The 24,827-nt window shown below is 38.6% G+C and overlaps 1 protein-coding gene across 1 annotated transcript; it reads right to left on the bottom strand.

Moving 5' to 3' along the window:
* Positions 1–11,413: 11,413 nt before the first annotated feature.
* Positions 11,414–24,464, bottom strand: CDCA2 (cell division cycle associated 2). The gene is made up of 16 exons (XM_082779633.1): positions 23,686–24,464; positions 22,933–23,063; positions 22,425–22,572; positions 21,835–22,031; positions 20,822–20,900; positions 20,082–20,233; positions 19,874–19,958; positions 19,495–19,718; positions 19,332–19,410; positions 19,164–19,202; positions 18,672–18,727; positions 17,508–17,648; positions 16,563–16,734; positions 15,874–16,085; positions 14,602–15,480; positions 11,414–13,188 (listed from the first exon to the last, which is right to left on the bottom strand). The coding sequence occupies exons 1-15, from the start codon at positions 24,212–24,214 to the stop codon at positions 14,638–14,640; spliced, it is 3,087 nt and encodes a 1,028-aa protein (XP_082635759.1). The 5' UTR covers positions 24,215–24,464; the 3' UTR covers positions 11,414–13,188; positions 14,602–14,637.
* Between the last annotated feature and the right edge of the window lie 363 nt (positions 24,465–24,827).

Below are 24,827 nucleotides of genomic sequence, written 5' to 3'. Positions count from 1 at the left end.
ACTGCACAAGCAAAAATAAGTCCTCTACGGTCCTCAAAGCCCAGAACTCCAATTTCTTGTTAGGCTTTTATCTTCACTGACCAAACATCCCAATAGCTCTCCTACCTGCAGAGTCAAGGTGCTACTGAGACACCCCTGAGGTCATCACAGCTGTGAACAGTATCTAAGAGCATTTCACAGGGCAGTTTTTCCACTCCAATGAAACTTCAGTCACTCTACAACCTTCCAAGGAGAGGAGCTCAAGCAGCCTGATGAAAACAACTGAAACTCACAGCAGGGTTAGGGTGAGCCAGCTACCAGAATTGGGTCCTTTTTTATCCAGACATCATTTAGTCAGGAAACTCACTTCAGTGGGTAAAATTCATTAAAAAACACAAAGCCAGGGCAGGCGAAGAGCTTCAGACAACTTCTAGCACCGAGCAAAGCCACTGCAGGAATAAGACGAGCATTGTCACTGTTGTCTAAAATTACTTTGTGGTGTTTTTTACTCAAAAAGCAATACCACATCCCATTCACCAAGCACAAAACAAGGTTTGCTCAGCCCATTTGTACCTCATACGGCACCCCCAACCAGAAGCTCACAGCTTCTCATTTCAGGTATAAAAAACGCACGTGTTAGATCAGAGAAGTGGAGCAAAGGTAAATATAAGAAGTAATCTGAGGGGAAAATCTTCTTGGAGAACTTATCCTCTGCAAAACCCCGTGCCACCTACCCCAGTGCTGAGGAGCAGCCTGTAATTAGTGCTGATGAGCACCTGAGCCCAGGCAGCTCCACAGGTGATGCACAAGTCCACAGCATGGCCGCCGTGTGCTCGGTGCCCTCCTGGCCTGTGCAAGAAGAGGGGGCTCTGGCTGTGAGCAGCAGATGCAGGCCCACGTAGCCACAAAAATTTGGGCAGGAAAAAATTTTGCTTTCTCAGCTTCAGCATATCTGGAGCTACAGCCACTTGTGTTGTGAAAGGGAGAGTTAACCTGTGGATTTTTGGAATCCATCTGAGGTTCACTGCAGTCATTGAATCATTATGGTATTGATTTCTGTGCACGTGGATACATTTCTCTGCGTGCATTGCTCTTTGACCTGGCTAAATGCCTGAAAGGGAGAAGCCAGCATGCCCCAGTGTGCTTTTTCTCTATGCATAGTAACTGCTAAATCTTTAAGAAGCTTTTGTCTGCAGAGATTCACTGTTCTGAGGTGTGGCTTTTATGCAGCACATCACAGAGGAAGTGCACACCCTTGGCAATCATGAAAGTTTGATTTCTCTACTTGTTTATTTCTTTGCTTGCCTTCAGCACATTCAGTAAGTAACTGTGAAGGGAAAACTTCTCCTCCTCCAGAATTAGAAGCTCTGTGATATTTGAAAGACTATATATAAAAATATAAAAGAAAAACAACCAACCAAGCACCACTACCACTACCACCAACACCAAAACAAAACAAAACAAAAACCATATTTGCTTACTTCTCTGGAGAGATTAACTTAAGTTTTCCCAGTAAAAAGCAAAAAATCTAAAGAGTAAGAAGAGGATAAATGGAAGGGAAAATAGGAATGTATTCAGGCAGGCAGACTTTTCCCACCTGCTGGAGAGGAAATGAAATTAATCCATCTTTGTTTTGTTTTGTCTCTTCTTCCTTTATGATAGGGCTATGTTATGTCCTGTCCCTACCTGCTGGTAGCAGAGAACCACCTATTTTTTAGGCAGGATCACAGAAGAAAATGTTTAATATGGAAAACCAAGCTGCGTGGTGATGTAAAGGAGGGGGAAATTTGAGCTAGGCAGAGATATTAAGCAGTTTGCTGAAGTGCAGCTTTGGCTGAAGCAGGTAAGATGCATGTGGCACTTGGGCTTAATCGTGAGTCAAACAGGCCATTTTCCACAGGCCACTGTGACTTGCAGCTGCCCCGAGTGAAAGCAGGAAATTGCATTTTTGCTATTTATAAACTGTGAGAGTGAAATAACACGCATACTGTATGCCTCTCCTGATCCCCATCTGTGGGGTTTTAAGTATCTTATAACCCCCAGTAGATTGTGCTCCTCAGATCTTATAAGGGCATTCTCACTGTACCAGCCCATAACGCGGCTCGGTGTAATTGCACCACTAACTTCCATGAGATGAGGTTGGAGAAGTTACCTTTTGGGTCAGAGCTCCTGCACAACTCGAGCTGAAGTGGTGCTTTCTGAACAAGATGATTGTTGTGTCTGCATGGACCACATGGCTTGCTGAATGACAGACAGAAAATCCTAAGAGAGACACAAACTTGTTTACAGGACGTATTTTCTCCTGGATTAATTCACACTTTGTACCGTCATGTACATCAAAAACGCAGCACAAAAGCAAAACACGCAGGCTCAGGTGAAGTCTGCCTAACACGGCAAGGATTCTCTCTTAAGAAATCCACTTTTTGTGCAGTGTAATGTAAAACTGTCTCCGAACAAATCCATGACATTGCCAGGCTACTGCTGTGGCACTAGAAATGAATGTGTCTGTTTCCATTGTAAACGTGGAGTTATTCCACCAGCTAAACACGAACACACTGCTTTATGCTGCAAACAAACCTCAAACTTAGGTTGGCTTCAGTAAGATGTATCCATACAGACCACAGACCTTGTCAAGGGGGTAGGTCAAGTTGCAAGCAAGGCCCTGTATTCTGCGGCATTTCTGTTCATTGCTATTTCCCAGATGAGTCGCCTAGGAGAGTTCACAATTAAGCATCTACTTGCCCAAATGAGTTGTTCAAACAGATTATGGCTTGTAAAATTTCCCCAAGTAGAGCACTATTAACTAGAGACTCTGGTGCTGCACTACTAACCAGCTGGGAAAAAAAAATCAGTTTTCTACCAGATATTGTGAAGTTCAGCTTTTCAGGGCAGGGAAATTCCCACAGGGACGGGAAAAGCTACAGCTGATGAGCACATCCATAAAAATAATAAAAAAGGCACTTGTGATTGTACCAAGATAATGACAGGAAATAAAAAGATTTCATACGCTGAACACTACAGAGTATTTAATCAAAACGATTCTCCAAAATAAGCACCCTAACTAAAAAAATTGCTCTGGCATTTTGGAGTTTCGGAAATGAGATCCCTCCTGCACTGTTGTATTTAGTAATCGACTCTGTAACCTAGGCAAGTCTCATGTCAGATACTTTTTCCCTGTTGACAGGAGCCTTATTAAGCCTGTTGTCTACAAAGCGATAGAAGAAGGGACAATGCAGTTTCAAAGAAGTGCTAACAAGCACTTCTTTACACAATACTTTATTCTTAGATCCCCCAAAAGGTGCAACCTTGCTTTGCAAAGCCAGTGAAGAGGCAACTATCCCTTAAACAGGCTGTGATCTAAACGCACATATTTCATAAATGGAATAAACCAGGAGAAAGGAAAGGAGTTACTGAAAGATAATGTTTCATGGCACAAAGAGCAAGCAAAACACCCTACCAGCTGTAGAGCTGGAAATACAGCTCCAGGAGCGTCAGCTGATCTCACCACCATGATGAAATCCTTTCTCAGACCTTACTCATGAGTGAGAGCCCATGATCTGGCTTCTGTTATTTTCCTTCTACATCGATTTTCATAAGAGAAGCCTACGATGTGTCTATGGTCTTGTTCTTTCCCTCTGACAGCATCCAGTTTCAAACCGTACGGCCATTTAGCAGAAAAGCCCCAGAAAATGTTCATCCCAAGACTCTCAGAGGCTGCCATCAGCCTGTGGTCGAGCATGCTTGATGCACCTTTCAACCAGTTAGATCAAATTAGAGTCTGAAAATAAGTGATTACCTCCCTTCACTTAAGCATCTATTCTTTCTTAATAAAGTATCAGAGGCATTAAATTTCAGGCCCGGTGTTTTCAGGGATACACGGGTTATTTCCAAGCCGAGCTATTACCAGTGAATGCGGTGACATTAATATGAGTAAATGCAGGAAAAAGGATGAAATAAAACATATCCTATTGAAGGAAATGAGAGCTCCTTAAGAAAGAAAAACACACATAGGAAAGACGTGGGCATATCAGGATACAAATGGGACACTGGGGAGTGCCGGATTCCACAAGCATGATGTTATTGAAGTGTTTGATACCAGAGTAAGCACCTGCAGATATGAATTACATCCTTGTTCAGACCACTAACATCGGAGTACTGACATCTCAGGAAGTGCTTATGTTATATTTCAAATCCCACTGCCAACTGCATAAATATCAAATAAATCAATCATAGATATAAAAGACATTATCTTAAGGACTTTAAAAGGCTGAACAAGCCACCTCTCTTCTAAAAGTAGTCCCACCCTTAAATCATTGGGGCTTTTTCTGTCAGTCACACCTGAGCAGCAATAACATTAATGCTGCTGACCACCAGACATTAACTATTCACCTCTGAGCACAGGGACAGAACTGGTAGAGAAATAGTTAAAAAAAAACAAAACTAAACAAAAAAACCTAATAGTTCATGGATTGTGTCTATGTGGTTTGAAATGCAAACATGCTTTCTGCTGCCTTCATCTCATTCCGCACGTGGAAACTGAGGCACCAAATTATGAAATAATTTGTACAATAAAAAAGAGCTCAAGAATGCCATGAGCAAAACAAGCTCGTGTAATGTTTGTGATGTTTATTAGAGCTGGCAGTATTCATTTTCAGTCTATTTCAAGAAGGGATTCCTGATCAAGACAGAAGATGCAATGTAGAAGGGTTTCTGTGACAGGACACGTTGTCACTTCTATGCATGACATCAAAAGAGAATTAAAATACAAATATAGTTCATTTTAAAGAAATGTTGTCATTTAACTGAAAGTATCTATTCTGTGTTGAAAACTACTGAAATATTTTTGATAAATTAAAAAAAAATAAAAATACACAAATATTGAAAAAAACAAGAAATAGTGAAAGCTATTGGATTTTAATAACCCTTTGAGCTTTAATAAACTAAGATTTTACTAGTGTTAAGGAATTTTGGATTTTAAGAACACTTTTCAATTTAAAAGTTTCCCCATAAGCTCTTATTAGATTAATTTGTTATTTTTCCTTGCTTGCCATGGGAGCCTTAATTACTATTGCTCCAAATACAGCTACCATCCATCTTAATCAAGCAGGGACTATTTGGCCGTACTGCTAAATCATCTGCTGCAATCACTTCTAAGAAGTTTGTTCTGCAGTGAAAAAATGGCTGAGAAAGGAAGCAGAAGTAAATATATCTTTTTACTTTTTGTTAACTGCAGCAGGAAGATTAAGTGAGCATTCTGCTAACTATTCCTAATGGCTCAGGATGTTTAAGCAGAAGGGTATTTCGAGGCACATTCTGGGAGATATGGGAAAAAAAGGCTGTAGTGGACAGTTTTTGAATTGGAATGAGTTTGTGAATTAAAACAAAAGTGTTGGTAGAGTCTAAATGTCACTGCTGGTGACAATTTTACTCAGACAAACTCATAAAAATAGAAATTCTCCAAAGCAAGATGATTTCCAAGTGGAAGCACTTGCAGGACTACTATCTTGCACGGACTGTGCAAGGAAATATTGTAGAAGTTCTGGTCCAACCTCACAGCTGTTTATGCCACGTGAGTGACTGCAATGTATTTTCTGAGAAGCACCCCCAATAAAGAAGACTGATGTGACTTGACACTTACTCCAGAAGCAGCATAAGTCTTGCAAACCGAATACCCCCATCCGTTGGATCTTCAGACACAGTGGGAATTGTCCTTGTCAGAAGCATGCACCATGATCACCTTCGCTACATTCAATCCATGGTAGAAATGAAACATCTAAATAACTGGTTGCATCAAGGTTCTGGACAATAGGGCCAAGCTCTGATCCTAAAATCCCGATGCCCCTTCCCTGTTGGAATAATACAGCATCACTGATACACCCTCACCTAAAATACGCTGCAGCCAAGACAAGCATTTCCAGTGACTTCAGCATGCTTCAGACCACTTTCCCTCCTCTTCCAGTCTCGCATTATCTACTATATGATTTCATAACCTGAACCCAGCAGTAATATGCACAGTGTAATTACTATGTATTTAATAAGATTACATAATTCAAATGTTTTGGCAGAAGTCTTTTACAATCCCGTGCCAATTTCCAGTCATCAATTTTAGTACCAGTCCCTCAGCAGCTGGACCAACTTAACGGTCCTTCTTAGAATCACAGAATTCTTGGTACAAACGGTTAAAGGCTGCCTAGTTGTTGGGGGTTGGTTTTGCTGTTTTTTGTGTGTGTTTCCTGTTTGTTTTTGTTTTAAGGAAAAAGCACTTTTTGAGGGATATCAAATGGGTGGGAACAGAAAGCATCCCTAGGGCTTGACCTTCTCTGTGGTCCCTGATGATTATAAAGCATCACAGCATTTGAGTGGGGGGATACAAATTAAATGAAGCTTTTAATATCCACAGAGTGATTGAAAATGTTTTACGTAAGGCTCAGGACACAAAAATCATTTTTGTCCATCAAACAAATCTGGGACAGCAGAATACGTTTTGCCCAAATAACCCCAGGAACATGACTCAGAAGTATGGCAGGAGGCTCCTTTCTAATTCAGCTCCGTGGTCAATTCAGACCACGAAGGGACCACACGAGTGTCCTGCCCTGGGGCATGCTTGTTCAGGACGTTATTCTGGTAATGTCTGGCTTCTACAGTTTATTACACTCATATGTATTTTCATTTTATATCCTGTAAGGTAATTGTGTGAACTAAAGATGAACAATTCTCCTTAATTTGTCTGCAAAACAAAAGGCAGAAACTGCAGGTTTGTCAGCTTTCAATGAACAATTCTACAGCGTGGAATTTCCATATTAAAGAAAAAAAGCTGTTGACTTGCACTACTAGATATAAAGAGTATATTCTGCCTTGTTCTGCTATTTTCATTTGATAAAGGAAACCATATCAAGTGCCTCCATCTTTGATGTGGAACGATTCCATACACAAGAGGTAACACAATACTGCTCCAGCTCACACATTGTTCATATGGCTGCTTTCCCAAAAACCCACCCAAATCCCTCCATCCTCTGGTCTTCTCAGAGGTTCCTCTCGTTTTTAGTCCTCAAACAAAAACTAAATTCAGAGTTTCGAAGGAAGCTTTCATAATTAAGATTTCATTAGCAGTTTGCATACAAAATAAACACAACCTTACCCAGCATTACTGTCAAAAATGAGAAATTCCATTACCAGAGCTCAGCTCGCAAGATACAGTAAGAGGGGAAAAAATAAAATAATGTAATGACAAAAACAAAGGAGGTTCAAGTTTCTTTAAAAAAAGTCTAACCACCCCCCTACCCTCTGTTCAGCTGCAGTAAGGTGAAAGGCTAAATGTGGACAGAATGGTAATATGTAAGCGGTTTCTAAGCTTTCTGGTGGGAATACTTAACAGCATAAGTATGTTTCCCCTGGAGACCTTCTCCACCATTTGGTCCAATTTCTTACTCCAAGAACTGAACCAATTCATGATGTAATGCTCCAGGGAAAACATTCCTCTCGAAAAAGAGTATCTTCCTAGGGAGAAGTTTGAAGAAAACATCTTAATATTGTTTAAACAGCTTTTGGCACAGTCATACTACTTGCACTCCATTCAATACTGAAAGCAGAGAAAAGCAGGCTAAAAATGTGGAAACGGAAAGTTCTAGGATTTAGTTTAAGACTTCTCTTCAACTGCCACTTCAAGTCCCTAGCTCTTACTGATCCTTAATGGAATGAGAAAAAAGCAGTTTTCGGGAGCTGAGGTTTTGTTAATAAAAGAGGAACAATTTACAGCTTTGGCTATTCTGTGTGTCGCTATGAAACCACACAGTTAATTCTGCCTATGGTCTTATCATTTTCTTCAACTCCTGTGCAAAGGTGCAATTCCAGGGCACTTAACACCACCGATCTGGCTGCGACTGAAGCTTTTTGTGGCTCTACTAAGCGGCGCTATGCCAGGCATCAGAAATTTCTGGCAGCAACGCTTTAATTTGCTCAACTCTCAATATCTTGCATATACACGCACCCTGTGCTACCAACTGTTTTGCTTCCCTTTTTGGATCATCCCCCTGTGAACCAACATTCAACCAGAAGCAGTGGAGCACAAGGATGCAGGAAAACTCAGCAAGGTACAACAGATGTCTATCTACTGCGAGAAGCAAGCAGTGTAAGAGACAAATAAATGCAGGGTGAATTGAGTCTCGTGTTCTGTGGAGTGTATTATGTAATGCTCAGCATTAAGATAAGCTCTATGTAACATTACCTAGTACTTATATAAACTTTACAAAGCTTTTCTTGCAAAACATGCCATGAGTGCTTTTTTTTTTTTTTTTTTTGAGGGGAAAGTGAAAGGACCTTTCTATTAATCATTAATATTAGTAACCACACAATTACTTTCTTGATAGCACACAGGAGGATATTCAACATACCCAAATCATAGTTCAAACATGAATTCCCTTACAACCTTAGCAGATTTGCATTAATGAATATTTACTACCAAAACTCAGTGTTACTGACCTTCTGAACATGGAACTAAGTGCATTTGTTTGTCCAAACATTTGTATGACACAAGCAGCTTATTTATGACAGAGTGAAGCTTGACTTCAAAAGTGTCTTCAGTATAACTCAGTTGATTTAATGGATGGTAATAGTAGATTCATATTTTTCATCCTGATGCTACAGGGCTGGCAAATAAATGAAAGAAAGGGCAAGAAAACTGAGTAACTCTTAATTCAAGAACAGCACAAAACGAAACCCTGACCAAAAAACCCAAACTTCTGATTCTGAGCTTGGTTTGTTTGGTTTGTCACTAAGGGTTTTGAAGAATGATCACTATTTTTCTTACAACTGCTCTTCAGACTTCAAGATACCTTGTTTGTAATCTTTAATGATTTAATCATAATAATTTTTAAAACGAGGCTCATTTATCTACTTAAAAACACTAGGAGTTTTGCATTTTATTTGCTCAAAGGGACTTTTCTTTGGAGGGTGGGATTAAGAATAGAGGATGTGTTTGCAGGGCTGGCAGGGTGGGATGTCCACGCCTGGTGTCTGTTTTGATAGTTTACAGTTTTAGTTCTTCATTGTTACAATACCTGGAGGCCTCTTGGCATAGGTGTCTAAATTTGAAGTTATTATTATTAATGATAAATACGGTTGTTCAGGCCATAAAACATGTTGCACAACATGAATTATCTTGGTTACACACTGCAAGGTCTTCACTGAACTGACTGGCGATGCCAAAAACCAGCAGTAAGCCTGCACCATAAAGAGGGTATTTAAACTAAACTTTAGTGGAGCTGGAAGCCAGGCCCTAGCAGGTTTCTGTCAAGAGGTTTTACTGCTAGATTGCTGGGTCTTGTGTTTGCAGAATTTTCAGTTTCTTGGTAGACCCTAAACTTTTAAAGCCTTGAATCACAGCTATTTATCACCCATCAGGGAGCTACATAAAATGTATTTTCCTTCAGAATGACTATTTTCATTAAATAAAAAAAAAAAAAAGCGAAAACTCATTTAAAAAAAGACAATTAAGAATATTTTTTAACATTTACAATATATCCCAACTAACAGGGATTCTTGAAACTAAACACTATGAACTGCAAAAATTAATGCCACCTGCAAGCTGTAAATATGTGTATTATTTAATTTTTTCCCCCGTATTTTCTTTGGCTGTTACATTCAGCTGAACAAGGCCTAAAAATTGTCAAACTAAATTCTTGTTTAAGAGTAGAGCTCTAACTACTGCCAGTTTGAGTGAAACACACATCCAGGTTTAGGGAATATGTTTTGTTTGTTTTGGCTACAGTACAGGGTAGAACATTTTCCATCCCATCCGAACGCAGTCAAAAAGGTTTTGAAATATTGCACAATAAAAGCCATTCATTATATCTGTCTCCTCTCCCTTCCAAAAACAAAAATGGCTGACCAGTTCCAAATCTGTGCAGGGGGCAGGAAGATGGGAGTCAAGGGGTCACTGGAAATAACCCAAGACTAACACCAGGTTTTTCAGGTTTGAGTTAGGGAATATGTTCCATGCCCTCATTCCCAGCGCACACAGGTTTTTCTTCGTCTCCCTCCAAAGCTTGGTTAAAGTAGTTAATTGCTCTGTTATGCACAATTTACACGAGTTAATTACAAAACTAATACATTAGCCTTCTTGTCTATAAGTTACAGGCACCACCTCATTTTTTCCACAGGAACACAGTGGAGTTAGGCACTACCTTACTTCAAGTTAAAACATTGTGATTTGCAGTGTTTACCTCCTAATTTAAAAATTGTGCAATTGGAAGGAATATTCAACCACACGTTACAGTTTGTTTTTAAAATGATTTCCATCACTTACATACCTGTTAGCAGCTTGAAAATTAAATTTCTTCACTGCCCGCTCCTGTTTCTATAGGCTTAAACTATACTTGGCATACATCAATGGCTTTTTTTTTCCTCTCTCCATTTCCTTGTATACAGATCTAACAATGATTTTCTGTTTGCTTCCTTGTGCATAGATCACTTCATTGCTAATTTCTTTCCAGGTCTAAGTAAACTGTAAGAGTGCTAGAGGATTCAGAGTCAGGAAGAGGAGCTAGAGCACAAAACAGTGGAGTTCTAAACAACTACATCATTATCACAAGTAAATAAACATACAGTAGTGAAATTTATATGCAACACTCAGGCATTTCAATTCCCCTTTCCATTGCCAAATTGGTCAGTAGCAAGTAGAGAGAAACCTTCATGTCTTCAGCTTTTTATTTACAATTATTTTCAAATAGAGCTTATCAGCAAATGATAAAAATAGTACATACTATTCTCCTTATTTTCTTTCCCCTGCTTATAATGAGTGCCAGGTTGAGAAAGTTGTTTGAACTCTCTTAAATCACATGGAAGAAAACTTGGTCATGCAGTCTCCACTTCTGTAATCAGTCAGCATCTTCACTGTGGCAAAACACTGGCATAAAATAACTGCTGGAAAATAGTAATAGAGACCCTAATCTGTCCCTTTAACACTTTCTGAAGTCAGGACGTGAAGTATTACTGCTCTTTGTATTCTCAACTGACTAATAGAATGCAAGTCTATGGGAAGACCATCCCAGCTGTGATGTACTCCTTCTTGCTTCCACATATTCAGCTGCCTGAATAGCCAAGAATACTTTAAGACTGCACTTCATGGGAAAGCACAAACAAAGCAATATATTGGTAATATATTACTAGCTGTATCATTACTGAATACACAGACCTGTCTTTATAATAACCCTCTGAAGAGAGAAAAGCTTCCCCTTAGAATAGTAGTGAAAGTGAATGAGAGGTAAAAACATCCAATACCACAAATTTCCTCAGACGCCACTAAAATACACAAACTTGACACAGAACTTAGTTAAAAATAGTTGAAATGGTGACCTAAACTGAAGGCTACAAAGGCTAGCTTTCAAAACAGGAGACTGCATAGCTCCTGGTCTAACATATCGTGTAGTGATGATCAAACTAAAACACAGCTCAGTTGTACAATGCTGATTTGGAGCATTCTTGTCCAATGACCACGTCACAAGTAAAACTGGCGGTGGTATTAGTGACTAATCCAACCTGACAGAACACCAGGAAAGGCTGCTCCAGGTAGTGCTGCAATTACCAGCTGAAAACTCAACTACCACTGCAAAATCTCTCGAATCCTGGGACTTATCTGCACATATACCTGAATTTTAATTCCCATACCCTCACCCAGGAACAAAGACAAGAGACCAACTCAAAGTACTTCTGTTCACTGAATGGGGAGAGTGAAGCTGCTGTCATTCAAAGGTCTATGGAAACTCAGTTTTAGAAAAGCAAAACTGGAAATGGAGAAACTCCGGTCACTCTGCTGGTCACTCTTCCTGCAGAGCAGCACGGACATCAAATTTCTGGTTACACTATTCCAGGAGTCAAGAGATGCTTTTCCTCAGAAGAGCAAGTCACAGACAGATATTCCTGACAGATGTTTGTTTAATCTAATCTTAAAAGCCTCCAGTGCTGGAGATTCACAACTTCCCAAGGCAATGTATTCTTGTGCTCAGCCATCTCTGGTGCTGGAGCTGCTTCTTACTGCTTAAAAAGATATTTTTTTTCTAATTTACAAACATTGTTTATTGTCGCCTCCAGTATAGATATGGAGAACTGATCATTAACCTCCTCCTGCAACAAGGCCCTGCATAATTGCAGACTCGTCTCCTCTCAAGTCCTTGCCAGATTAAATTCAGTTACTGTAACCTTTATTTCTCTGCAGGTTTGAACCTTACCCTCACACAAGCCACGCGAACAGCCATTGAGCATCTATACATAATTCAGCCCTTTTCAACCAAGTTGTGCCAGGAGGCAAATGCAAGCTTCGTTTTTCCTTCTCCTTACCCTTGCTCGTCTATTTCTGATTTTACTTACACTCCATATCTAAAGTGCACTTAACACATCCACTCAAGGAACCTCGAGGGAAAACACACTCCCACCGCTGCCGTGACTGATGCATAGGACAGCAGCACCACAAAAAGCAGGCTGTAGGCAGCACTTTGGAGATTCAGCCCTCTCGTGTCCATATGCTAGTTTATTGCCTCCTTCCTTCAGGACATTTCTGTACTTGACCTGACCGTTCGAGTCTGATACTCAGGATCTGACACCCACAGTCTCCAGAGGTTTCCCTCACTGCTTGATGTGATGTAACAGGTAAACACTGATGTGATGTTACAGGTAAACCCTAACATCTCTGCAGCAACTGCAGAGCCCTGCTGTGTTTAAGAGTGCTATGTGATTTCCACATAGAAAGCCATATCTGAATAAAGTACATAAGCATTTCACCTCTCTAGCATAAGTTTTAGTACTTAGTGCACTTGCTGTTCTGATTTTTTTTGAATGTTAGAAGTAGCAGCTATTATTAGTCAGTGTTGATCACACATAACTTTAGATTATAATTTCAGCTAACATTTGTTCAAAGATTTTGTACGTTTTCAAGATAAGTAAGTGATGACCACAAAAACTCATGTCAGACTGCCCTCTCCTGGCAAGCCAACATACTGCTATCACCACAAAATTTAACCCAAGTAACTTTGTTGCCATCCTGTTTCCAAACCGAAAATTTTCATTGTGACACAAATACCAAAACAAAACCTGAAGGAGACTGTTTTGATAAATTCCAAAATATTTCTATAGCAGTACAAGATGAACAGCATTTAATTAGTGGAGTTCCTTTCAAGTTGACTTAGGAGTTCTTGTCTTGGGAAAAACTGATGATGTCTGTAGAGAAAAAGTAAAACATGCATAAACATGAAATTGTTCTGTTTGTTTTTAAGTTTTATAAAAGCAGCCAAGTACATAAAACATTTTATTCCACACCACTAATGGTAAAAACAAGGTCACAGAAGAGAAAATTTTCAAGAGAAATCTATTTCCTGAAAGCTGGCACAGGTATTTCACTAGGGCGGAAACAGAGCAGTATGAAAAACAAAAGCTACAGCAAATGTTTAAGTAGACCACCTACAGTCATCATGCTTTATTATTGTTCAGACTAGAAAAATTGAAACAGTAAGATGACAGGTCAACTACTGAACATTATGCAGTGTAAATAAAACACACACAGTAAAGATGACAAATTAAATGCAGCTTTATTGCATGATGAATATTTCACTTCCCTTAGCCAATTTCATTTAAAAAAAAAAATGTATATAACAATGAAGTTTTAAAAAATGTTTTGCCAGATTTACTGATTTCTTTATTTCTTTTAAAAAGACCAGTCTTCTGGTCTTTCCTAGCCCTTAGTTGTAGAAACTCTGCCCTTCTGGTATGACAAGGCAAAGCTAAGTTTCTACAGCATAAGGTAAAAGCTTTGCTGCTTTACACTCCTCCCCTTCAAGCCAAACTCTGTTTCTTTCTTTTTCTTTTTTTCCCCTGAAAATCTAAAGTTTTTTTATGGCACTTTTAAAATGTAGAACACAGGTTTCAAAAATAATTTATAAAAATGATCTAGCCCAAGGGAAATATCAAGACATTGAACAATTCTGGCTAAAAGGGGATCTGTTAGAATACGGTTTGATTACTCAAGACAAATTCAGGTTTTATGTACACTGATTAGACTTCAAAGCTTGAGTCCTGCTCTTTCAAGAAAAAAAAAAAAGTCCTTTCTACCAAAGTATGGATTAGTATCAACTCCCATTCATAGAAAAAAGTAACTTTTCACTATAAGAATATTTTTTAGTTATCAACCTTGTTACTCAAAATTGCCCAATGTCACGTGTTTTCTGATTTCTCTCCATTTACCAACTTCATATATTGATTGTGCGTTTGTGAATAGGGCAAATGTGCCAAGATTACCTGTGAAACAAACCAGACTAACAATCGCAGTTCAGTTTCACAGGCAGAAAACCCACACTGCTGTGCAGGTGCCACAACTATAAGCACATTGCATAAGTAATGTTTATGCATCCATCTACAAGTTTTTATTTCGTCTTACTGCTGTATATTGAAAAAAAAATCACTAGTCCCTACAGCAATCCTTGTACACATTTTAGTCATCAAAACAAGGAAAATCAGTTCTAAGTTGCCCAGGAAATTAGCGAGTAAATAGTGAGGAAGGAAGCAAGTGGAAGATAAAAGGAACTTCTTATTTCTAAATAGCACTCCCAACAGAGACTATAAGAATCTAATACTGACCTTCACTTTAGAAAATGGGAGGTATCTGAAACCTCACTAAGTGTTAGCCTTATTTTCAACAGGTATTTCTGCTTCTTCAGAGAGTCTTTGGTTCCTTCTGTCCTTGCTATGCACAGAATTTGTTACGCTCCTTTTCCGGGTTTGAGACCAAGTTCTTGTTTCCTGAGGCGTTGGTACACACATGCTCTTCCTCCTCCACCTTCTGCAAGGACCATTAGCAGGATTAACAGGGTCACTGTTCTCCTTCCCTGGCGCTGCAAACTGGATGGGATTTTCTTCTGTGTGGCGAATGTTCTCAGATTCTGTGAGGACACACGTGCTTATCGTTCTCCTGGTTTTGCAACCAGAAGCTACCAGAGGAGGGTTCTTTAGAATCTCACTGGGCACTTGAATCCACGCCAGTCCTTCCGTTTCTGCATCTTTGTGTAGCCTCATGCTGCGTCTCACCCTGCTCGTTTCACTGCTGCTCCCCTTCCTCCTTCGGCCTTCTGAGGAGTCATTTTTCAGCTGAGGAACAGATAAGACTTCCTCCACATTAAAAGGAAGTGGAAGATCATTTCCAATTGTTTCAAAATCAAACTTTTCAACAGGAGGAGTATAGACAGTACTGCTTCTCCTTCTTGCTCTACCTCTTGAAGATTTTTTTGGTGGCCGGCCAGTTCTTCGGGCAATCTCATGTATGCCAGTGTGCTGGCAGTGTTCTGGAAATTCTAGCCCTGTTAGCCACTCTTCCTTATTTGGGAAATTTCCCTGTAAGTTATCATTTTCTATCAAGCAATCACCTCCTTTTTCCTCTTTTAAACACTCAGTCTCTTCAGCTTGCTGGAAACAGCGATATGTGTCAGAAACATAGTTTGTGTCTGGTACAATGCTTGGAAACTGAAAAAAAAATAAATTACAGGCAGATACAATCCACATAAAACTTGTTTAAAACAGCTGACAATTAAACAACTTCTACAGATTTCCTCATTAAGTCTAGTCATTCTCAAAAATAAAAGCCAACAAAACAAAAAAAAAAACACAGCCCTGCACGTTGGCAGGAACCTGATCCAAAACAGGGCCACCTTATTCTGCCTGAGGACTTGTTCAGTCAAGTTCTGAACACTTCCTTCCAAGAATGCAGATGCCATGGCCTCTTCACGCAGCCTGTTCCAATGTTTAACCACTAACAGCTAGCTTTTTTTTTCCTTCCCAGAAACATTACTTTTTTGGATGTAATAACACCAAGAACAAAACTTATTTTCAAGTAGTATGCTGAAGTAGATGACTTACCTTATGATCAGGGCCAGAAACTGACTTCAGATCACCATCTGACACCTGAAACACCGTAATGTCAGGGCTGCTGGTTTCTTCAACATCCCGGTCCTCAGAGATTGGACACATGTGAGCATCAGGGATGTTTTCCCCTCTCATTCCTTCTATTGCTTGCTTCCATTGAACATCCTTTTGACCACTGCTGGATTTCCAATCTAAAAATGCATCCTCTGAATCAGAATAACACATGGTTACCTGACTCTCCTTGTGAATGTATGAAATCAATTTCTAAAGTACTAAAACAAACTCACAAAACAGTAACCTCTTAAATGAGCATTCCAGAACACAATCAGCATCAAAAAAGCCTCTCCACAGTGCTATTGCACATCACTTAGCATTTTTAAAGCCTATGAAAACATCAGTCTGCAGTTAAGACACAGAGTCTCTTTTGTTGTCTGCTTTACACTGGAGTCCTGTAAGAGTTGAAGTGATGCGCTTGGAGACTAATAATCTAGTGGATGCTTTGAGCTTTATTACAGACTAACATTTATTTCTCCTTCATTCCACTCCAGAAGCCATTAAAACTGAAAAACGCATACTGTGCTCTTTACCTATGTACAGAAGTGAAGATAACTATCAACAGCATTGTAAACAACTACTGAAGCAAAAAGAATGAGTAAGGCAAAACAAAACTACAAACACATTACCTGGAAGTGCATTTGCCTTTGGTGAGCTTGGAGATGAGGCAGAAGAGAGAACTTCTGGAATCTCAGGGATAGGGCTCAGAAGAGGCTTCTTAGAAGCCATTTCTCTTTCCCCATACAAAGATTTTTTAACTTTTCTCTTTCTTCTTTTCCCAGAGCTTGCATGTTTTGTTCTCTGAAGAGATGCAGAAGACCAAACAGAGCACAATGCAATTACGATGATCCTTTGCAATATTTTCCAACAAATAACTTTTGTTACTGGATTTTGAGAGAAAACAATTGTTTCTCTCAAATTAAGGTCCTTCTTATTCTGCTATCTACACATTAATTTAAAAGCTACAATACAAAGAAGGATTACTTCTTAGATACTAGAGTTTTGTTTGTTTCATTTAACCAAATCTGGAAATCAAAAAAATGAGTCTTTCAGTTCAAAACTACAGATTCTTCTTTCATGCTTATTTGTATCTTCCCGGTTTGAAAAGGATTACTTGCTTTCCCTTCCAATATACAAAAAGCTCAAATCCTTCAGAAGTCTCACACTTTTATAACACTTAAAACAAACTGGCATACGAGGGGGGAAGTTCAAAGAATTATCAACTGTCCACAGTTGCTAAGAGAAGCACCACAAACTCATCTTGTGTCCCTGAATTTGCAATGGTTCTGCTCTTCGTCTCTGAAGTACCCTTTCTGCCCTGCAAGTGTTTAAAGCCCTGCTAGTCAGCCCTAACAAGCAGTGCAGGCATGCCAGAAAGTCTAGGAAAACAAGGCAGACATGAAGAAGAGAATACCAGCAGCAACAGGAAACAAAACACTCTTTAGAAAATCTTTACTACAAACATCAAAATAATCACAAAAAAAAAAAAAAAAAAACACACACAAGAAAAAACTAACTGCATGAGACATCTGGATAGAGAAATAAAATTTATTATTCACCAGGCTGTCACTTACTTGTGTCTTTTTGGCAGCAGATATGGTAGTACTCTTTGGTCTTTGAAGTTTGTTTTTCCTTGAATTTTTGGTATCTTTAACATTCTTAGCACTCGTGGCTCTTGGGATACTAAGATCAACCTCATCTGAAGTGGTGCTACACTGTTGAGGAACATGAAATTTTAAGTTGTTGGGGCACATGTGTATGTGTGTCTGTGCAGGTGCATGTTTGCTTTTTCTAAAAAGCAACACAGTCCAACAGCTGTAAGAATCCCACTGCAAATAGTCTGTTATTTCATCTATGAAGTCATAAAAGCTGGACGCTCAGCAGTTAAGATTTACAGAGGTTGTCTCTTCACAATAGAGCTCTCCTTTAAGAAAAAAGGATATTCTAATAAGAATATGGTAAATTTTCATCTTCAGTTAGTTCTTTCTGACAAGATGGGCTACTTTTCTAATTGCCTTTTTTTTTTGCCCCTCCTTCCCCCTCCATTAAATCATTCTAGAACTGTACAACACTGGAGCATGTCTGAAAGCATTTCTTATGGGAATTGTACAAGAAATCCTATGCACCTTAAAATTCCAGCAACCAGAAGAGATACAGGTAGGATGCTGTCTGTTTGTTTTATGGCTAGTGGACAATTCACTGTTATAGTGAAGATCTTCAGCACTGGACTTGGGAACACAAATCACATTTTCAGTAATTGTGAGAGAATCATCAGAGGCTGCAGAACAAATTTGAAGTTACTAGCCTCTCCCACACACTCTAATATCTCAAAAAAGTTAAACCTAACAGAAAAATTAGACAGAAAACTGTTTCTGTTCTCCTAAATGTTCAATGAATGCAACTTCCTAGATTTCCATGACTGAAGCCCATAAGCATGAAAATGAAATTAAAGCATATGAATATCTCTAACTTTCTGCTGTGGCTGGACTATTTGGAAAAGTTCCAGCAAAATTAAATGGAAATCGTAAATTTAAAATATCAGACTGTAAGCAAAGCTGTTTTTAATAACTTAAATGAGATTTCCTAAGCTGCACTAAGGGGAGATATTTCCATATACCTGGATCTATGCAATCCTTTTATCTGAGGCTGCAAAAGCTCTGATATACGTTCGAGAGGTATACAGAACATCCCTATTTGAAGATGATTAAAAAAAAAAAAAAAACATTAAAGAAACTTACCTTCCTTTTACTAGAGGAACGAGTTGTCATTGTGTAAGATTCGCCAGATTCTTTTACTGTATATGAAGAAAAAAGAAATATTGGTTCAGTTCAACAAAAAAGGCCAAACACATTGAGGAAATTATTCACCCAGTTTTTAACATTATGCACAGCATGTTTAGATCTTAGTCCTTTATGCATAAAATCTTACTTAAGACTATCAAATATGGAAAGATTAAAGAAAAAACAGCTTGCCTTACAACATAAATCAGAACAGAAGAAAACAAAACTTGGGAGGATTTGGTTAACAAAATCAGTGCTTGTAAAGCTTTCATTGAGAGACATACACACAAACGTATATCCCCCTTTCCATTTTCTTGTGTTGCTTGCTATTTTAAAAACATCAAAATTGCAATATCTTAATTAAGATAGTAAACCAAATTATTTAAAGCAGTAAGTCTAATTAGATCAGCCACTTGCACGGAATAATAGCTGAAATAACATCCACTTTACCTAAACAACAGGCAGACTCTGCAGCTACACCAGTGACCTCTGGAAGAAAGCAAGAACATTTAACTTTTAGTACTAATATCACCTCTATAAAACAAAAAACCACAACCGTCACCTTTCAGTTTTCAGAAAGCTGCATTATCTAATGACAAAAACACAACTCAAGGTTACCTGTGGTATTTTCAACAGGTGAGAGGTCTTCTGCAGCAACAGAATCCTCTCGTAACTCTTCAAGAGGCTCAACACATTGCTTTAAGATGAGCAAACAAAAGTTAAAATACTGAATGCTCATGGAGACTGTAAGAAGCTATTTTTGTAGTTTAAACCAACTTACATCATCGCAATCAAAGTTTGGCTGGGGTAATGGCTCCTCAACGAGTCTTGACCTTGTAAAAGGGCTATTGCTTTGTGATCCCGGATGACGGCCTGGTGTTGCTCCTTTGCGCAAGGGAGTATTTGCAGGCAAAGTTTTATCAAATATTTCTGGGCTGAGATCTTCTCCAAAAGTAACTTTTTTCTTCTTTGGCCTTTCACAGCTGTATTGTTCAGTTTTCTCTACTGTAGCAAAAGACACCAACTGCTTAGTGAACTCACATTCTTCAGATTTTGCAAAAAAGGCAAGACCCCATCATCCTAAGGAATACTCTATTTACAACACCACCACCACAAAAATAAATAAATAAATAAGAAAACCCATAAAAACGGAGTCAGACCTGTTTGCAATGCTTCACAGATTTTTACTTCAGAGACTGTGAGAGATTCTCTTCCTCCACTGCCAACAGTATCAGCTGAGTATTGCTATAAAAATTTAAGTGATAAAATCATCTAATCAGTACTACATAATTAAAGATTGTCCTTTTTCAAATCAAATGCTAAGCCAAGCCTTAGCATTCCCAACACCACCTAAGTTAGTAGACCAACCTTAATGCAATCCGTCAGTTCTTTTGGTGGTGTTTTCTTCAGCACAGATCGCAGCTGGGAGCCACTCTGTGTACATTTATTTAATGAAGCACTTCCCACTCGTAGTGGTGTGACAGGTGGCTTGCTTTCATCATGGATTTCCAGGCCCAGTTCTGCAAAATTAGCATTCTTTCTGTATAGGTCTGATATGACATTACTTCTGACTTTACTGATATGGTCAGGACTGAAATCTTTAGAGCAAGTACACAGATGTGAAAATTGAAGACTGAAGTAAAATTGAGAAGGCTTTAGTATTAGCAATCTTAACTATAGATGTACACACATCAATAGATTTTCTCAGCAATTTCACTTGGTGTATCAAGAAAAAATCAATTATTTTCTGAATTTCTGCTACTATTATGCCATATTTTTTTTTCATACTTTGAGCAATTTATTAAAAACAGAAATGAAATGGGAGCGTTACGTGAAGGGTAAGATTTCACACTGGGATTTCTCTCTGCCCATGAGTCTGCACATTCTGCTTCGCAGACATGAAGTGCTCAGTGACACTTTTCCTTAAGGGTGGCCTAGCAAAATCAAGGGAAATTCTTAAACAATTATTGCCACTCTGTATCTGTTTGAACTTGCTTTTTGTAACACATAGCTAACATATCACCCAAAAGGACCTGCTCCACCTTCCAAATATATGTTAGTTTCTAGTAAGAATATAACAAGATTATAATAACAACGAAACTTCTTACCATGGCTCATTTCTAAGATATCTCTAATGAGAATTGCATCTGAATATTCAATAGGATTGCGTTGCTTATAAGCCCATTCCTAGAAAAAGTTACAAGAATACAAAGATACATATACACACTCTCACGACATAATAAAGAGATAAAATAACCTGCTGAGTTTTGTGAAGTACTTGACATCTATCTGTTTTTGTCTGTATGCTCACTAACTCATTTCTAATGTATACAAGGGATACTTGCCAAAGTACTGCTTCATCCATTAGCACTGGAAGTATCAACTGACATTCTTAAAACACACTGAGGTTTCTCAATCCTCAACTGAATAAACAGTTGTTGAATATAGCAGAAAATATTTTTCACCCGCATGCTGAACCTTTCAATCCAAATAGCACAGATCACACCTATCTGGCCAAAGAACCTGAAGTTCTTCAAATCAGTCTCAATGGCCAAAGATAGAGGGAACTACTTGCAAATGGTGCCTTGTAAAAACACATTAACTAGTTTTTAATCCCAGCAGAAACAAGGATTGCAGTTTCCTCAGTCATCCATTACTTGAGTTGTTTTAGTTTTCCCCAGATAATGAGGCTAAAAACTTAAAAGGATTAGGTACCATAAATGGAAATGAGGATGAATTAATTTACATGGAATATCAAACAACTGCCAAAGACGTACAAGGCAGAGATTTAAAATCGCATTCAAAACCATCCCAATGAGCAGTAGGTTTGGTTTTGACATCTGCAAAAAGCAATTTGCCAAATCTGTGCACTTGACATCCCACAGTGCCAGTTTTGTATTCAAAATAAATTAATAAATATTTAAATCTTATTAATATAATAATTTCCATATAATTATCAGAACAATCTTGCTAACTAGGACAGCTTGTAGCATCCCCATCGTCCGTAACATCAGTGTCCACACCAGATTTTGCTTTCCTTGACCTGTCATAATAAGACAAAATAATTCTTCCAAGGGAGATTTGCTGCGCTATTTTTCTTTGCCCACATTTGTGTAAGTACCTTAGAAAGAGCAGGTTCAGTGACAGTCACATCCTGGTGTGAAGACAAGCTGGTGCACATCTTGGAATCAGGCTTACTACCATAGCTCAAGTTCTGTTTTAAATTTTCTTTCAAATCAGCTCCACTGTAGTCAGACACAGGCTTCTCACTCTGCTGATCCAGACTGTGCTTTGTTGTGAATGGTACTTGGTTCTCAGCTACAGTGATAAAAAAACAAACAATTCAACAGCAAACTTCAAATCTTTCCGGCAATGCTATTTTGGTGTTTCTTCACCAAAAGAATGTAAGATTTGTGAAAAGTACATGACAAGGCATAAATCTAGAAAGTAAGGTTAAGAGAACAACCATGAAAAACAGTCTTAAATGTTCTTCAAGATATGTTGAGAAATCACTGTTCAGGATGCACTAAGAAATAAGACAGGCTTAAAAACCCTCAAACCAAAAACAAACACACATAACTAAACCATTGTCTACCCTTGTAAAGGAAAACATTTTTGTTTTATATTATGTTGCATTAAGCAAAAGGTTTTGTTTTAACGGAAGACCTAATGTTTAAGATTAATCTTGTACCAGAAATACAATTAACTTACAACAGTCTGCTTCCTGAGAAGTGCCAGACTCTTGTGAGAGTCCAGGGAAGTTCTTCTGCCCTTCAGCTTCTTGCACTGGTTTCAAAGGTGTTTGAAAGACAGTGATTTTGTTCTTCGATGACTTGGTGAATTTAAAAGGACTAGCAGGCTAAAAGAAAATTAATGTCATGAGATACTTTTTCTAAGATGACATGAGCTTTTTTACTTTGTATTTATACTTTGGCATAAAACATACCCAGGGAAAAAGAAAATCTTGTATTTTATCTGGCTGCTGCTTTAGTTATATGGTAAAAAATTAAAAATGAACCATATCAAGTAATCTGCTGTTTCCTTCTAGGCCATTTCCAGAATTAGTTTTCTCACAGTCTATGTTTGAAATAACAAAAGCTAACTTTAAAAGTCTGATTTAAACATATGCTTCTGTCAGCATATGTTAAATTTGAAGTCTTACTCATCGATTCCAAGGGGAACTAAAATAACACTTTTGACACTGGAGCAAGACTCTCACCTGTGTAAAAGTTTCTTTTTGCCGATTGCTTCTCTGCTGGGCAAGGTACTGAATAAGGGCATTATTTTCTGGTGACCCTCGTACTCCAATCGCTGATCTTCGTCTTAACTTTAATGCATTCGGAGACTTCCCTAAAATGACACAAAAGGAAAAAAAATACGAAGAAAAATTACAGCAGAATACTTACAGCTTTTTTGTGGCATTTTTTTTTGTTGTTGTTTTGTTTTTTTAAAGATTAGTTTGTGTTATTTACGGAAACAGCCATATTTAGCTGCTCAGCTTAGGAAACCTTCCTTCTCTTTCAGGCTTTCAACCAAGTCAAAACAGATTCTAAAACTCTGCTCAACTATCAGAAAAATAAGATGTAGAACTTTCTTTTTCTACGTAAGAAAAAAAGAGGACAAAAAGCAAGATTTACATTTAACTAAACCACATAAGTGAGAAATTCAGCCGTTTTTCAATTTTTTCAACTTTTTCAAGTGCAGGTTAAGGAACCACACACAATACTTGCAGAATTTGTCCTACTACTCAACTCCTTTGTGAAAAAGGTTCTGTCACCAAGACAGAAAAAAACAGAATAGGGAATGAGCGCAAATAGAGAATTGAATCAAATTCCTGTCCTTGGATATATTCAAACTCAGCCAGACAATCTCAACCTGGCCAAACTTTGAAGCTTTTAATAGGGATTGCACTAGATGACCTCCAGATGTCCCTCTGAGAAGGACAACAGGACATGAATCATTCCAGCCTTACCTATAGGTGGACTAGTAAAACTTTCTTGAGTAATCCCAAATTCAGCGGTTGTTACAGTTGCAAAGTCAACAATTTTCCTCCTTGGTTTCTCCACTATTCCACAATAGGATTTTTCTTCCGCTTTGTCCCTGTTGGGTGGCAAGCAGTATTCATCCCCCAATGAACCGGGTCCACTTCTTGAAAAATTTTCCATGCTGTTCAAAGACCAGGAAGGTTCACCAAGCACATCCCCCTTCAGTGTATCAACAGAGCATTCTGCAAGCGGACAGCTAGCATCCTTTCTGCTGTGGGACGATTCCTTCTCTAGGACTTTGGAGTATTTCAGGGCGTGTTTTTGCAACCACACTTGGTTCCCATCGCTTAAATTCTCCTTCTCAGATGCCATTGTGGCTTTTGATTCAGTCATTTTGCAAATCTTCTGGTCTTTTGATAGATCAGAAAAAGAGGTCTCTCCCTTCTCTTCAGTGTTTCTACTCTCATTACCTCTAACTTCCAGGATAACATTTACAAGCTTTGATAGTCTGTGCATTGTTAGTCATGGATTTTGAGGCAAATGAAACACTAAGTCATTCTTTGCTCTCCCGTAATGACAGCTCCCTATCAAAGAGAATAAGAAATGTTAATAGGCATTCAGTAAGAGTCCACTACCATTCTCAAACTACTATCAAAACTCAGAATTTCCTGGACTTTTCTATAGCGAGGGGTTTATCAGCATGGGTGGAAAAGGAAAGGAGCATCTCCAGAAAGCTACACAAAAAAAAGACATAAAAAGGCTGGGAAGAAAAATAAAAACACACACCTGTCACCTCACCACAGATGTCTCACAAGTAAGTAACTAGGAGGCTGCACTTTTACCCTATGACAAACTTCACGTTAGCATCAAATATGTGAACCACAACGTGATTGCTTTGCTATAATAAACGTTGCAATAAGTATTAGCTAGCATTAGTAAAGACTAACTTGGGGAAGTTAAAGACGCTAATGCCTTTTATGCTTGGTTTCCTGCATTTTAAGATTAAACATATAGAACCCAAGAAAACATGACAGAAACTTCACCCCCACGAAGGCATGCTTTTTCTGTATACTGCGGAGCAGGAATTAAGCCGTTAAACCCTGCACGTTCTCAAGTCACAGCAATACCT

Source organism: Aythya marila (genome assembly GCF_965140915.1).
Source record: "Aythya marila genome assembly, chromosome: 26".
Lineage (NCBI taxonomy): Eukaryota > Metazoa > Chordata > Aves > Anseriformes > Anatidae > Aythya > Aythya marila.
The sequence above is the reverse complement of the archived record's forward strand: the minus strand, read 5'-3'. Positions and strand labels throughout refer to the sequence as shown.

What these genes read in the sequence shown, in the direction of transcription:
- CDCA2 (XM_082779633.1), bottom strand. Translation starts at nt 24,214, where the DNA reads ATGCACAGACTATCAAAGCTTGTAAATGTTATCCTGGAAGTTAGAGGT. An exon ending in AACTGACGGATTGCATTAAG is followed by an intron (nt 19,959 to 20,081) that starts GTTGGTCTACTA and finishes AAATTTTTATAG; the next exon opens with CAATACTCAGCTGATACTGT. An exon ending in CAAACTTTGATTGCGATGAT is followed by an intron (nt 19,411 to 19,494) that starts GTAAGTTGGTTT and finishes CTCATCTTAAAG; the next exon opens with CAATGTGTTGAGCCTCTTGA.